At 42.7% G+C, this 14,632-nt stretch overlaps 1 protein-coding gene across 1 annotated transcript in view; it reads left to right on the top strand.

The window, feature by feature from the left end:
* Positions 1 to 330: 330 nt before the first annotated feature.
* The window catches only part of LIPA (lipase A, lysosomal acid, cholesterol esterase), a 39,246-nt gene continuing 24,944 nt past the window's right edge, over positions 331 to 14,632 (top strand). The window contains exons 1-3 of the mRNA XM_012659743.1: positions 331 to 436; positions 3,597 to 3,708; positions 4,740 to 4,857. Coding sequence (XP_012515197.1) covers positions 3,604 to 3,708; positions 4,740 to 4,857 — 223 coding nt within the window. The 5' untranslated portion in view covers positions 331 to 436; positions 3,597 to 3,603. The remainder of the gene's footprint in view (positions 437 to 3,596; positions 3,709 to 4,739; positions 4,858 to 14,632) is intronic.

Here is a 14,632-nt window from a genome sequence, read left to right as displayed (position 1 = left end):
GGCACAATGCTAAGCGTTTCATATGGAGCATATGATTTATTTTTATTTATAGAGCCCACATGCTCTGTGCCAGGTGCAGAGAGCGCCAGCCCTGCAGGAGCTCCCCGGGCCGAGCTGGAGGCGGCGGCTAGGAGACCAGGCGCGGGCGGCGAGAGGGTAGAGCTGGGCCCGCTCCTCTTAGGCCCGCCCACGGCGCATGCTCCGCGGGGCCTCCTGGCGGCTTGGAATCCGCCGGGCTGGGCGGGGGCGGAGCGTCGGCGGCCCGTCCTGGCGGCCCGCGGCTCTGGTTGGCTGCCAGAATAGCCTGAGCAGGGTAGCAGGCGCCCGCCCTCCCGCCTAGGCCTCCCGGGTCCCCTCCCGGCCTCCTCCCTGCACTCCGGTCCTTGCGAGCGGGCACTGCTGCTCTGGACAGCGGCCGGGGAGGACGGCTCTCCAGGTGAGTGCCGGCCCCGCTGCGCCGCCAGGTGCGGGTGCGGCGTGGGAGCCGGTGCCCGGCCTGCCCACACCGGGCGCCAAGGGGAGGGTCGCGCCCTCGTCTCTGCAGGCCGGCAGGACCCTCAGCATTTGGACCCGGGGGATCTTGCCTGGGGTGCTTGTAGATGCCTTTTCTGCGGGCAGTGGCTCAAGGCATCTCCCAGATACCCAAGGGTCGGGGGCTCTCTCAACTTGCCCGTCTTGCCCTGGGCGCACTCCACTCCCCTGGACAGGCTCTGTGGCTGGTCACTGAAGCTACCCAGAGCTCCCGGACTGTGTGGACAGCAGGAATTCCTAGCTGTGGGGACAGCCTGATTCCTAGCTCTCCTTTTTCCTCGCCCTCTCCTCGGGTTAGCTGCTCCAGGTAGCCTCCCCTACCTCTCTTGTTAGCCAACGGCGTGGTAGAGAGCAGACTTGGGCATTGGTCCTGGTTAAAATCCCAGCGCTACTACTATTTCACCAGCTGACACTTTGCTTCCAGTACTTAACCTGGATGAACCTCAGTTTCCTGAAAATGAATTTCACGGTACTGCCGTAGGGTTGGTGGAGTAATTGACAGGTTCGAAAGCGCTGCCTACGGTGTCTGGCGCAACTCACGAGCTTAATTTGTTGTTACTAGAAAGACAAATGACGGCCGGGCGTGGAGGCTCACGCCTGTGATCCTAGCACTCTGGGAGGCCGAGGCGGGAGGATCCTTTGACCTCAGGCGTTGGAGACCAGCCTGAGCAAGAATGAGACCCCCCCGCCCCCCCCGTCTCTACTAAAAATAGAAAGAAATTAGCCAAACAACTAAAAATATATATAGAAAAGATTAGCCGGGCATGGTGGCGCATGCCTGTAGTCCCAGCTACTTGGGAGTTGAGGCAGGAGGATCCCTTGAGCCCAGGAGTTTGAGGTTGCTGTGAGCTAGGATGACGCCAGGGCACTCTAGCCCGAGCAACAGAGTGAGACGCTGTCTCAAAAAAAAAAAAAAGACAAATGACAAGCTGCGTTGGGCCTTCCTTTCTTTTGCCACTGAATTGTTGGACCGTCCCTATCCCATTTTTCAAAACCTGTACTGTCCATCTGATATGTGCGTGGCACTTCACTAGGTCCTGGGGGTACAAAGTTGAATCAGACTCAGGCTCCGCCCTGTGGGCTGACAGGAAATGAAGGCGGATAAATACTTAATTGGATTGTTACAAAGTCTAAAGAACTGAAATAAAGGTGCTAGGAGAGCCCAGCAAAGCACACTGAATCCAGCCTGGAGATTTGTGTTTGTTTTTTTTCTTCTTTGAACTTCTCACGCGATCTCTGCCTTTGTGAGAATCTTGACTTCTATGTTGAGAAACTAACTTAGTGTTGTGTTGGAAAGAACACTTAACTGGGTGACATTTTCAGTTGAGTAGCATCAGCTGTTGCCCTCATGGTGATTCCTCTAAACAGCTGGTCCAGGGTCTGTAGGAAAAGCTCTGAATGGAAAGCACCTACCACCAAATGCTTCATTATTTTTGATTGTGGCTATACCTTTACTTTTCTTCTTTTCAGTCTACTCCTTATTCCCTAGTACCTACCAATGGACTTTTGGGAAGTTGTATTTATGATAACAAGTAGCCCACCCAGGTTTGTACAGCCCTTTCCAGCTATCTTAAAGAAATATACCCTTGTAAGTAAAAGCAGTGGTCTTGCTTTGCCAATGCATTTTCAAGATAACATTTGCTCCCATCTAGAATTTCAGGGTTCACTACTGCTTGGACAAATAATTCCAAGAGAAATTGAATCAACAGAAAGGAGTGAATTCACTTTTGAAATCTCCTGAGAACCCATTTTTAAGACTTGTGAAATACTTGGTTTAAGCACAGTACTATTAAGAAAAAAACCAAAAGCCAGCAGTATCAAGGCATTATTGACAGACAATAGCAGGGCATATGTCATAAGTTTTCACATATGTATACACCTGTGAAACCATCAGTGAATTCAGTATTTTGAACCTGTACATTACCCCAAAATATTCCTTGTGCATACCCCTTTGTAATCCTTTCTTCCTGCCCCTTCTCTCCCCAGGTAACCATTTATCTGTTTTCTGTCGATATAGATTAGGTTGCATTTTCTAGAGTTTTATATAAATGGGATCAGACAGTATTTACTTATTTATTTATTTTGGTCTGGCTTCTTTCTCTTAGCATAATTGAGATTCATCAAAGTTGTGTTCATTCCTTTTTATTGCTGGGTAGTATGTATATACCATAATTTTTTTATCCAGTCACTCATTTGGAGCATTTGAGTTTTCCCAGTTTTGGCTATTACACACTATAATTACACATTATTAAAGCTGCTATAAACATTTATGTACAAGTCTTTGTATGGGCATACATGCACGCTTCTTTTTAAGTGATTATATTTATTAAAAAAAACAAAACAAAAAACGGGTAGGAGGCCTGGGCTTTAGTTCTAACTTTTCCACTAACCATCTCTAGGTGTCCTTAGGAGAGTCACTTCACTTCACCTTTAATAGCCTCAAGATCTTTGCTGTGATTTTGAGCCATCACTGGCAGAAACTAGGATGGTCTTTGTTGATGGTTGGAGTGTTTTGGGAGAAAGAGGTCAAATTCTTCCTCTCTATTTCTCTTGAAGGCTCTCTTTTCTTTCATTTCACTTTTTTCCCTTGAGCGACACATTTGAATGCTGACATAATTTTGAGCAAGAACAGAAGTGGGTAGATAAGTGGGAGGAAGAGCTAATACTGGCCGAACTTAAAAATGTTTAAATCACAAGTGGAGGGGAAGAGGTAGGAAATATGCTCTGGAATTTTGTGGCACTTCCTTTATGTCAACGTGTCCTCTTTTAAATGTTGCTTTCTGTTATTTCTCCAGGAAAAATTTCTTAGCCTTGTGGTGAGTAGGTGAGTGGGTGTGCTGGGCCCCAAAGGTCACGCAAACTGAGATTGGGGAGGTTTCTTAGTAAAAAAGAATTCCTCATTTTCTCCTTTCGAGTTATGGCTGGAGCCATTTGTTTCATTTTTATCCTTCACCTAACTTTTACTTGCCCTAAACCTGATTCAGATGTTTGACGGGAGTATTAATCTGCCAACATATTTTTGTGTAGCAAAATTTGGGCAAATAACAATAGACCATTTTGTACAGAAGGAAAATGCAGCTCTTGGTGTTGGTGGTCTGTTTGGTCCTTGGGACACTGCACTCCGAGGGGTCCAGAGGGAAGCGGGCAGCTGTGGATCCTGAAGTAAACATGAATGTGGTAAGTTTCTCAAAGTCATGTGCTTTTCAAATGCATCTGTGACAAATGTCATTTTCTTAAATCCAGTTATATGGGCTCCATGAAGCCACAACTCTGATCTCTTTTTAGCTTCTGTGCTTTTCTTTTTCTCTGAATCTTAGATCCAGTTTGCTAGACTTTTCTTACCAGGTAATGCTTATTTAACAAACCTCATATTACCATTATATATACTTCTTAATAAAGGTAAATGATAATTTTTATTCATTTAATTTTTAAGTCTCACTGAATTTGTTTAAAGAATAACAAAAAAGGGTCCAAGCTTTGCAAGAATGTTACTGTTACTGAATGCTGATTTTAGAATACGTTGAACAAAGATTGTGACTAAGAATGTCCAGGGATCATATTCAATGCAAAGGTCAAAGTATCTAGAAAAAAGTATTTTTAGAACAAATAAGCAGAAATAACCACTTGATTACTATTTTAATTAAAATATTTCAAAGTTATCAATCTTAACTAAATAATAAAATCTGAAATATCTCATTTAGGCACAAAATATCCGGAAAATACAGATTATGAAAGAAAACAGCAGCTTTAAAATTGATGATGCATTCACCCAACTAAAGTCAGGCAACTTTAGGGACGTTGAGAGAAATTCATAGTGAACCCAGAGAGTATATGACCTGATAACATGGTCTTTGGGTTAGGTTTTATTTCTTGTCCCAAATTTTTTCTTTTACCTCCCCCTCTTTAAAAAAATTCTTTCCTATCAGAATAATAAAATTAAATCCTTTCAATCCTAGAATGATGAAACCAACATTTAACCAAACACCTGTGGGTAGAACACATGGGTAGAACAAGTAGAGGATTTACTATTGTGATGGAATGTTGACTACTAGATTGAGCAGACTAAAATTTCAATAACAATTGATTTCTTAAATAATTAAGAATGGAGAATGTCATTGACATTTTACCTTCTCCTCTCTTTGCCTGCTAATGTGGGAGATGGTGTCAGATTCTGTCCACAGAATTTCCATTGTCCTTTTTCTCTGCAGAGTGAAATTATCTCTTACTGGGGATTCCCCAGTGAGGAACACCTAGTTGAGACAGAAGATGGCTATATCCTGTGCCTTCACCGAATTCCTCATGGGAGGAAGAACCATGGTGACAAAGGTACGGGTTTCGGTGGTGAGATAGGAGAGCTCTTAAAAGTAACAACATTGCTGGAATTTGATCAGTTTTTATATCAGTAACCAAGTTCAGATTTATCTTGAAAACATTTGAAATGGGATTATTTTTAGATCAAAGTACTAAATGTGTCACATTTCTGCAAGGCATAGAAAAAACACTTTCTTTTAAAGAAGTAAGGACAAAAGTCATCTAATTTCATATTTTGCTTAAAGATTCAAAGATCAGATTCATTTGAGGATATGCTAAAATCTCTATTTTCTTTTTTAAGGAAGCATCTTATTTAATGAAATGTTTTGTATATTAAGTAGGTAGCTTTTGCTATTTGAAAATTATTTAGTTTTTCGAATAGGTAATGTATTCATGTAGTCCAAAAATCAAAGAGAATGAAAAAATACACAGTGAAATAACTTCCTCTTATCTCATTCTCCACTTCCAATTTTTTATGTATCTTTCTAAAGTCTCTTCATTTTTCATCTTTTATCTCCGAAAATCTCATTAGAAACAAATAAAAACATAGATTTTTATTTTTCCCTTGCCTCCCTTTTAATACAAAAGGAGTGTTTTGTTCTTTGAATTTCCTACTTAATATCTTAGCGATCTTTTCATACAATTCATAGTGTACTTATTTTTCAGATATGTAGTATTCTACTATATAGCTGTATCATGATTTATTTAACAAGTGTTCTATTAATGAGCATGTGTGCTATTTCCAATCTTCTAACAAATATTGCTGCTGCAAATAACCTTTTATGTGTGCAAGTTAGTTATAAGATGCATTTCCAGAAATAAAATTTTTGGGTCAGAGGATGTATGCATTTGATAGATACTGTTAAATTATTTCTACGTGCACTTATGCTGATAATTACTCTCACTAGAATATATGAAAGTTTTTGTAGCTTTGGCTTAAAAAGCATATACGTAAATATATACATGTATGTATGTATATTTTTTCCATCTGTCATTTTATAACTCAAGCAAAACTGAGGTTTTGAATTCAGATTAAGGAATTTCTAGACAGACTGCTTGAAACTATAAACAGATTTCAGAATAAGGATGAGAGATTCATGCTGAGAGAATTCATCTCCTCTCCTTTTTCTATATCCACCTCAAGCCTCTCTCTCTATGTAGAGAGCACATAGGGCCACATGCCCTACTTGTGTGTATACATCGTTGCAGGTGACAGTGCAGTGCCCTGGAGTATGAGGAAGGTGGGTATGAGTCCTGAGATGCTCCCAGGTGGTAGGAAGACCAGTTAGGGAACCTTGGTGCTAGAGCTGGCTCTGCCTTGATTAATGGTATGCTTTTGCCTTTGTGAGTCTTGCATTCTTCATCTGTAAAAGCAGTTGATTGACTGGGATGATCTCGAAGTTCTTGTATAGTTCTTCTGAATCTCGGGTTCTTCAGCTTATATTCTTTATTTTATTTTATTTTTTTATTGGGCAAGAGCGTTGAGGGTTGGGGAAAAACCTCTTTGTCTTCAGAATCGGGAACACAGACTGAAAGTACTCTAAGCCAAATCTTGTCATAGCATTAGGTCCCCATGTTCTTTCTCTGTTTTGAGGAAGCCACCCTGTAGGGCATAAATGATGTGTATAATACCTGTCATGAGCTAACCTCACAGGGGAGTTCTCAAGGAAATCTGTGATGAATGACTTAGCTCTCTAAAGCTGTGGTCCCCAACCCCCAGGCTGTGGACCGGTACCCGGTACCTGATTCCTAACAGGTCCCATAGCAGGAGGTGAGTGGCAGGCCAGTGATCAGTGGCAGCATTAGATTCTCATAGGAGTGTGAATTCTACTGCAAACTGCGCATGCGAGGGATCTAGGTTGCACTTATGAGACTCTAATGCCTGATGATCTGAGCTGGAGCTGAGACAGTAAAGCTAGTGCTGGGGAGCAGCTGCAAAATCATCCAGAAACTATCCCCCTTTCCACCCCCACACCCCCCATCCATGGAAAAATTGTCTTCCATGAAATTGGTCCCTGGTGCCAAAAAGGTTGAGGACTGCTCTAAAGGAATGGATTTTCCTAAGAACTGCATGGGTGCTTTTCTGATGGTTTACATTTCCATGGTCCAAGGCAGAGCATGGGACAGAGGCTCTTTACTCTTCTTCACTCCTGGTCAAGAGTGATGTTGTTGTCAAAAAGAATAGAGGAGGTGTTTCACATCCCAAATAGAACTCATCTTCTCATGCATGCTACTTCCTCTTCTGACTTCCTCCTCTATTAATAGCACCATCCTCCTCCTAATGACCTTGGCTAGAAACTGCAGAATCATTCTCAACTCCCATCTTCAAGTAGCTGTCAGGTCTTCTCTAGACTACCCACATTAAATTGCTTCAGTTGATCTTTTTCTCCACTTTTCCTGACCACCACCCCCTTAGGCTCTTGTTACCATTTAACTGGGCACCTGAAATAAACTCAGAAGCTGTGAGAGTCTTGAGCCACTTCCATTTTCAGGGCTCTTCATATATTAAAAAAAGAAAGAATTTTAAAACAGGAATATGGATATTCAGTCTGCTTATAATTCAAGAAATTAATGCTTTTAATACACACAAAATAATGCCAAACATCTGTACTACTTGCAATGAAAAAATTGAAAAATCTATTTTCATCTATGAAAAAATTCTTTACTTATTGCTGTCACATTGCTTGTGGAGCCTGAATTTACAGCTGAATGGTGAGCCTCTCTCAGTCCTGTGGCATTGGCCTCTCAACTGTACACATAGTCTTACTTGGAGATCACTGGAGGTTTTTTATGAACACAGGGCTGGGCCACATGGCTCCTCTGCCTGTGTTTGCTCATAAGATTCACCAGCTGCTCTCCTCTCTGCCAGCCTCCCTATTCTCATCCCTCCTGTGTGGTTTTGCAGGATTAAGCTTCTTAAAGCCCAGCCATAATTATGTGATTTTGCCATTCAACAATCTTCAGGGGTTTAATGAATAAAGATGCACACCTTTCCTTAATACTCTGTCTTAGTTGTTTTCCATGCTTTTCACCCTCATCTTATACAGTAGTAGCTCTTGGCTACCCATGGAGTAAAGGCATGCTGTTTCCCACTGCTTAGCGACCTTATCAAGTGTTGAGCTACCCTTGCTTCTTGCTAACTCCTTAAGGGAATTGAAATTCAGAAATTAATCATTTTTAGGGAAGTGGTTCTGTTTTTGTCTGCTTAGCCTTATTTCAGAGAGTCATAGGGTGTTAGTGCTAGAAGGATCTGATTCCTGCCTGGGCCAGGGATTTGGAGAGCTTTTATTTTTAACACACTCCCCTGGTGGATTCCAAGGTAAAATTTTTGGGTTTGACAACCTGTGTTCTAGACTAGTGCCCTCATTTTACTGCGTAAGAGAGCCAGGCTCAAAGAAGGAAAGAGATTTGCCTCGGGTCGAAGGGTCATGGCCCAACAGCTGAGACTACAGACTCAGTGCTCTTTGACCTAGAGAATGTGGTCTTATGTAATAAGTATTGACCAAGTTGATCCCATGATAGTCAGAATATATATTTTTTTTGGCTAAAACAAGGAAATACATGCTGGTTTTGTATGAAATACATAAAACAGCAACAACAACAAGGCTTGTTTACTCTTCATGTAACTAGTAAATTGGCCAATTGTCAAAGCACCAAGAGTGGAACATTTGTATGTGAAAAGTTACGAATCTGCTGGCCCGGTGGTGAAGTGGCATTCCGGGCTTCGAAGGCCTGGAGCAACTGCCTTCAGAATGCAGAGACAGGCCTTAGCAAAGACTCCCCCAGTGTTGCCCATTAGCTTTTTGAGTCATAATTGAATATTCACAGTGTGGCTTGTGACCACTGGTCTGTATTTTGCTTTGATTATTTGTTTTAGGTTTCTGACTGATTTCTGCATTCTTCTTATTTTTCTTTCCTTACAGAAACTCTTCATTCCTTTTTTTAAATTTTTTTTTAAGACGGGGTCTCCCTCTGTTGCCAGGGGCTAGAGTATAGTGGTGTCATCGTAGCTCACTGCACCCTCAAACTCCTGGGCTCAAGCAATCGTCTTGCCTCAGCCTCCTGAGTATCTGGGACTACAGGCGAGTGCCACCACGCTCAGCTAATTTTTTAAATTTGTTGTAGAGATAGGGTCTCACTACGTTGCTCAGGCTGGTCTTGAATTCCTGGCCTCAAGCAATCCTTCTCCCTTGGCCTCCCAGAGTGCTAGGATTATAGGCGTTAGCCTTGATAATCTGGGATGTAATTTTTTGCCCCTGGTAGCACTGAACAGATGTGGGTTCATTAATCACTGCCTGAGCTTGGTGTCTTGGGCTGAGGTCCAGGCTTGCTTGGTGCTCTGATGGCACTTTGGGTAGGGGATGGTGTCCAGACCCTTTGCCTAGCTGAGCAGCATAGGTCGGTGTCAACTGTGCAGTTTATCTCATATACCCAGGGAAAGGCTGGAGAAAGAGCTGAGTGGAAAGAGAGAGAGTGCTCTGTCCTGCCGCCTTTCTTCCTCTTTCCCTTCCTCTTGGTTAACCACTCTGACCTGTCCTCTGTCCTCAACCTAAATGTCACTTCTTCAGAGAGGATTTCTCCAGCTGCTAGCACCAGGTCAGGCCCCTGGTTACGTGTCCTCATAGCTCTCCATGTTTTTCTTCTATAGCAGTGAAGACAATAAGCATTAACTTATGTGGGCAATGATGTGTGTGACCTCTGCCTCCCCAACCAGAGCATGAGCTCTGTGGGGGCTGAAGCCTTCTCTGACTCTGTTTACCTGATAATCCCTCCAGCCCAAGGCTGCAGTCTACCCCAAGCAAGCTCCTGCAGCCTTCTTGGGCCTGGAGTGAGCAAAGCATTGAAACTTTATGGTGTTCTTTGTTCAAGGCTACACTGCAGTAAGGATTCCCTACTTCTGGGCTGAGAGGTACCCACAAACACAACTCGGGAGCTTCGTGTGGTGGGTAGGACTTGAAGCTGTATTGCCTAGTGGTTGAGGCAAGCATGCGAAAAGCTGCCAGCCTTGGCCTTAGGTTCTGGCTCTACTACTTTAACTAGCTGTGTGACCTTGGAAATTTTCTTCACCTCTCTGAGTTTTAATTTCTTCATCATTAGACAGAAAGGATAATACCTGTCACTTCATAAGTTGTTATAAAAATTACATGAAATAAGGCCTATGAAGCATTTTATGCAATATAAATGCAAGCTGTGGTTTCTGTTTCTAATGTTTAAATATCATCATGGATTCAATGGTAAGCTCTGATGTCTGCTTCCTTGGGACCCAATCCTCCCTGACAGGAATTGTATTCTAAGCTATAAGGAAAGGAGGAAAATTCTTATGCTAAGATTTGTTTACTATGGGCAGAGGTTGCTGAAGTGAGAAATGTACTACATAGAACTGTGTCTGGGGGTCAGGTAACCAATGTCGTCACCTGTGGCCAGGTGTCCCCTGCAGGTGCTTCCCTCTATGGACCAGAGCTAGATTATTTCCCACCATTCAGCCAACAGCGAAGCTCTGTGAACTCAAGTTGCTGTAATGCAAAGCTGTCTGAGGACAGGCTGCGGTGGCAGAGAGGCAGTTTGGCATGGAGACGATGGGCACTTTGGTGTACGTGACCTGGGTTTGATTCCCAGCTCGACCATATACTAATTGTGTATCCTGGGGATAATTATTTATTCTCTCTAGGCCTCCGAGTCCCCAAAGTAGGAAGAATGATGTAAATGGCCCGGCATCATCCTGGGCACGAGGTAAACTCTAATAAAAACAAGCCCCCAGAAAGGGTATATGGTCTACGTTGTGTGTGTGGAGAGAATGTGCGATTTTTTCCCCTTCATTTATTCCTTCATGATTTCATTTATTTAACAAATTTTTATCACATATGTACCATGAGCCAGATTCAGCACTAGGTGCTGTGGTCACTGCCTTCATCTTGCTTAATGATCAGAGTGACTCTGTCGCCGGTGGTGGGGAGAACAGCTCTCTGAGGGATGGGACGGTTTTCTTCCTGCTATGTGATGTGGGTGCTCTTGTGTTCACTCCCGTAGGTCGCCTTCTTTCCAGCAAAGCAACTGTGCAATGTGAGTGTAGTGGTCTGGACTGTGGCAAAGGCCACACCTCTTTCTGAACGTGTCCTGTGGGCAGGCCAGCTTCAGTGCCCTGTGTGTATCGCCAGGTGAATTCTCGCACAGTTCTAGGACATAAGAACTCTCATTACCCCCTACTTTACAGAGGAGTAAACCAAGGTTTATAGGGGTTCGTTAACTTGCTCAAGATAAAGCAGCTGGTTGGTGGTGAAGACAGGAGTCACAACCTGCAACAGAGCATTGTCCTCTGCTCTCTCCTCAGGCCCGGTGACTGCTGCAGTGTCCCCGATAAAGTCACACTGTGGAAAGTGTCTGCTTTAGATAACCTGCACATCAGTTTCTATTGCTAAAGTTCCTGGGCCTGGGATAAATGTGTCAGAGATAAGGCTGTCCTTATGCACTCCAGTGGATACCAGGCGGATGGCTGAGGCTTCCTAACGAAGTTATTTGATAATGTTTGGGGATGTTTTTTGAAGCCAACTCTTCAAACTAGAATTAGACTATAAAACTTCACCAGTAGCTCTTTGCTTTGGATAAATGAAGGTCTACTCTTAATAATTCTTGAAAGGGTGGCCCCAGAACTATCTTCAGGGGACTGTTAGATGCTGGCCAGTATCTGGCTGGCCTCTCCCTGGGCACTGCAGGTGGCATGCTCTTCTCCGGGCCAGCTTGGGGGAGCAGGGCCTGGCTGTACTCCTTTGTAGATGAATCCCAGCTTGAACACAGCTATAGATGGGCTGAATCAGAATAGCCAGGGAAGCTTATCAAAAACAAATATTTCCAGGCTCTGTCCTTGGAGTTCCTGATTCTCTGAATCAGGGCCAGGACCAGGAATATGTCTGTTTCATAAGTTCCCTGATGATTTCGATATAGAGCCGGTTTAAGAAATGCTGCATGGCTTGCTCTGAAATGATTGGACACAAAGCGAATACTTATATGCACACCCCCTCTTCTCTGCCATTTTATTTTTATGTGATTTTTTTCTTTAGAACGTTGATTAAAAGCAAGGACTTTGGAATGAAGCAGGCTTGGGTTTCAATTCCAGCACATTGCCAGCTGAGTGTTCGTGGGCAGGTTACTTAAATTCTCTCTCCAGATGTAGGTTACTTCATCTTTCCAATGGGGGTGGGTCTTAATATCTTTTATAATGAAACACAATGCCTGGCACATGATTGGTAGCTGCTGTGACAAATACTAGTAATAGTGACAAATCATCCAGATGTCAGAATGCATGCTAGGGTTCTTGTTCAGTGGGTGGAGCAGATTCAGGCAAGCCCTAGGCCCTGGAGCTTTTGGTGATTTAGAGTCTGTCTTCAGTTATTCACACCAGCCCTTGGACTTTGGGTTTGTCCAGCGCTAAGGACTTAACTTTGCTGGGTATTGAGCTCCTTTGGATTGTCTAGTGCCATGACCCATTCAGGACAGTATAAAGTGCAGGGCTCTTGTGACTTTGCAGTATTCAGTGTGAATTAGTAGGAATGTGTGTGCATCATCTGCAGAGTCCCCATTGCCATTTTGTCTAGAACCTGCCATCACAGAGAAAGGGCTAGCTTATGTCCTTGTGATTACAATGGGCCCACCTGGAAATCCAGGTTGCTCTCCCCATCTCAAGATCCTAAGTCGCATCTGCAAAATTACATTTGCCATGTAAGGTAACATAGTCACAGATTCTGGGAATTAGGATGTGGATATCTTTAGGGGGCATTATTCCACCTACCACACCAACTCAGAGAGCTGTTAGGGGACTTATCTGAGATAATGCGTGACAACTGCTTAATGTAGTACATAACACATATTTAACACTTAGTATGCTCTTACTGTAATTATGATTATATTACCTGGGCTAAAGATTGCTGCTTCATTTTTCTTCATAATGCTTATGTTCTAATAATATTTTATTACATTTACAGTTGACTCTTGAACAACATGGGTGATAGGGGTGATGGCCCCCCAGCAGTTGAAAATCTGCATATAACTTTTGAGTCCCCAAAAACTTAACTACTGATAGCCTTCTGTTGACTGGAAGCCTTACTGATAACATAAATAGTAGATTAACACATATTTTGTATATTTTATGTATTATGTACCATATTCTTAAAATAAATTAAGCTAGAGAAAAGAAAATGTTATTAAGAAAATCATGAGGAAGAGAAAATATATTTACTATTCATTAAGTGGAAGTGGATCATCATAAAGGTCTTCATCCTCATTGTCTACATGGAAGAGGAGGAAGGGAAGGGGTTTGTCTTGCTGTTTCAGGGGTAGTAGAGGTAGAGGAGGGAGGGGGAGGCAGGCAAACTTGGTGTAACTTTATGAAAATACATTGTAAGTTCTGTCTTTTTTGCTTTTTCATTTCTCTAAAAATTTTTCTATAGAGTACCAGTTCTTCCATCATTTGCTTTAGTTTTAGTGCCTGTATCATAGAAGCATCCATGTTGCAAAAGAAGTCAAAAGCAGTCTTGAGTAATCAGAACCCTTCTGCCAGATTGTGTAATGTCAATTTGTTTTCTGACACTGCTTCCTCTATGTCGTCTTCTTCATCATCTAGCACTGGTTTGGAAGCACGCATCTCCATCACTCATTTTCTGTTAATTCCTCTGGTGTGGTGTTTATTAGTTTTTTTAAATTCTCCAAGATTCATACCTTGAAATCCTTTACCCCCCACGTCTTTTGCCATATCTACAGTTTCTTTCACGATTTCCTTGATTGTCATAAATCCTGTGAAGTCATGTTCAATATCTGGACATAGTTTTCTCCAGCAGGAATTTATTGTTTTAGGATTGAGAGCTTTCACGCCTTTTTCTATAATAATGATGGCATCTTCAATGATGTAATTCTTCCAGACTTTCCTGGTGTTCTCTTTATCGGGGTTCTCTTCCATAGCGTTGATAATCCTGTCCATAGAGTACCGTGTGTAATGAGCCTTATGACCCCTTGATCTAGAGGCTGAATTAGAGCCGTTGTGTTTGGGGAAAAGTAGACCACTTTGACACCTTCAGGGTTCTGGGTGGCCAGGGGCATTGTCTAATATATATAAAAAAAAAAAACTTTAAAAGACAGTCCCTTCCTGGAAAGATACTTCTTGATTTCAGAGATAAAGCACTGATGGAACTAATCCAGAAAAAATGTGCTTGTTGTCCAGGCCTTCTTGTTGTATGACCAAAAGACTGGCAGCTGGTGTTTAAATTTTCCCTTCAAGGCTCAGAGTTAGCAGCTTTATGGAGAAGGCTGTCCTGATCCTAGACCTAACTGCATTTATTAATTTATAAAATAATAGTGTTTATCGGGGGTTTGCAATGCCCCCAATATAATCAGGTCCCCAGGCAGTGTGCACTGCAAGAGATGGGAGAGACAAAGACATGGACACAAAAAGTAAGGTGAAAGGGTGAGGGGAGATCAGGGGACCACCAGCATTCCCACAAGCCAGATGGCACTGACTGAAATCTAGCACCTGTTTTTATTCTCTTTTTCATGCTATAGATTACAATGATTTCATGTGAAAAGCTTGTGGGTTACAATGTGTAGAAGTTTCAAGACTCCACTAATAGTCACAAGATGTCTTAGCTAATTACTCTTTTATCTATAGAAGTGGGAACACGTAGCTTGTTACTAAGCACAACTACGCCTTAAGGTATGTACAGATAGTATCTCTGAACTCAGCAGTTGTGGCCCATTTGATTGAGGAACAAAGAGATTAGTACTTCTCACTGAGAGGTTAGCTTCC

Source organism: Propithecus coquereli, unplaced genomic scaffold, assembly GCF_000956105.1.
Source record: "Propithecus coquereli isolate 6110/MARCELLA unplaced genomic scaffold, Pcoq_1.0 Scaffold63, whole genome shotgun sequence".
In the NCBI taxonomy this organism is placed as follows: Eukaryota; Metazoa; Chordata; class Mammalia; order Primates; family Indriidae; genus Propithecus; species Propithecus coquereli.
The sequence above is the reverse complement of the archived record's forward strand: the minus strand, read 5'-3'. Positions and strand labels throughout refer to the sequence as shown.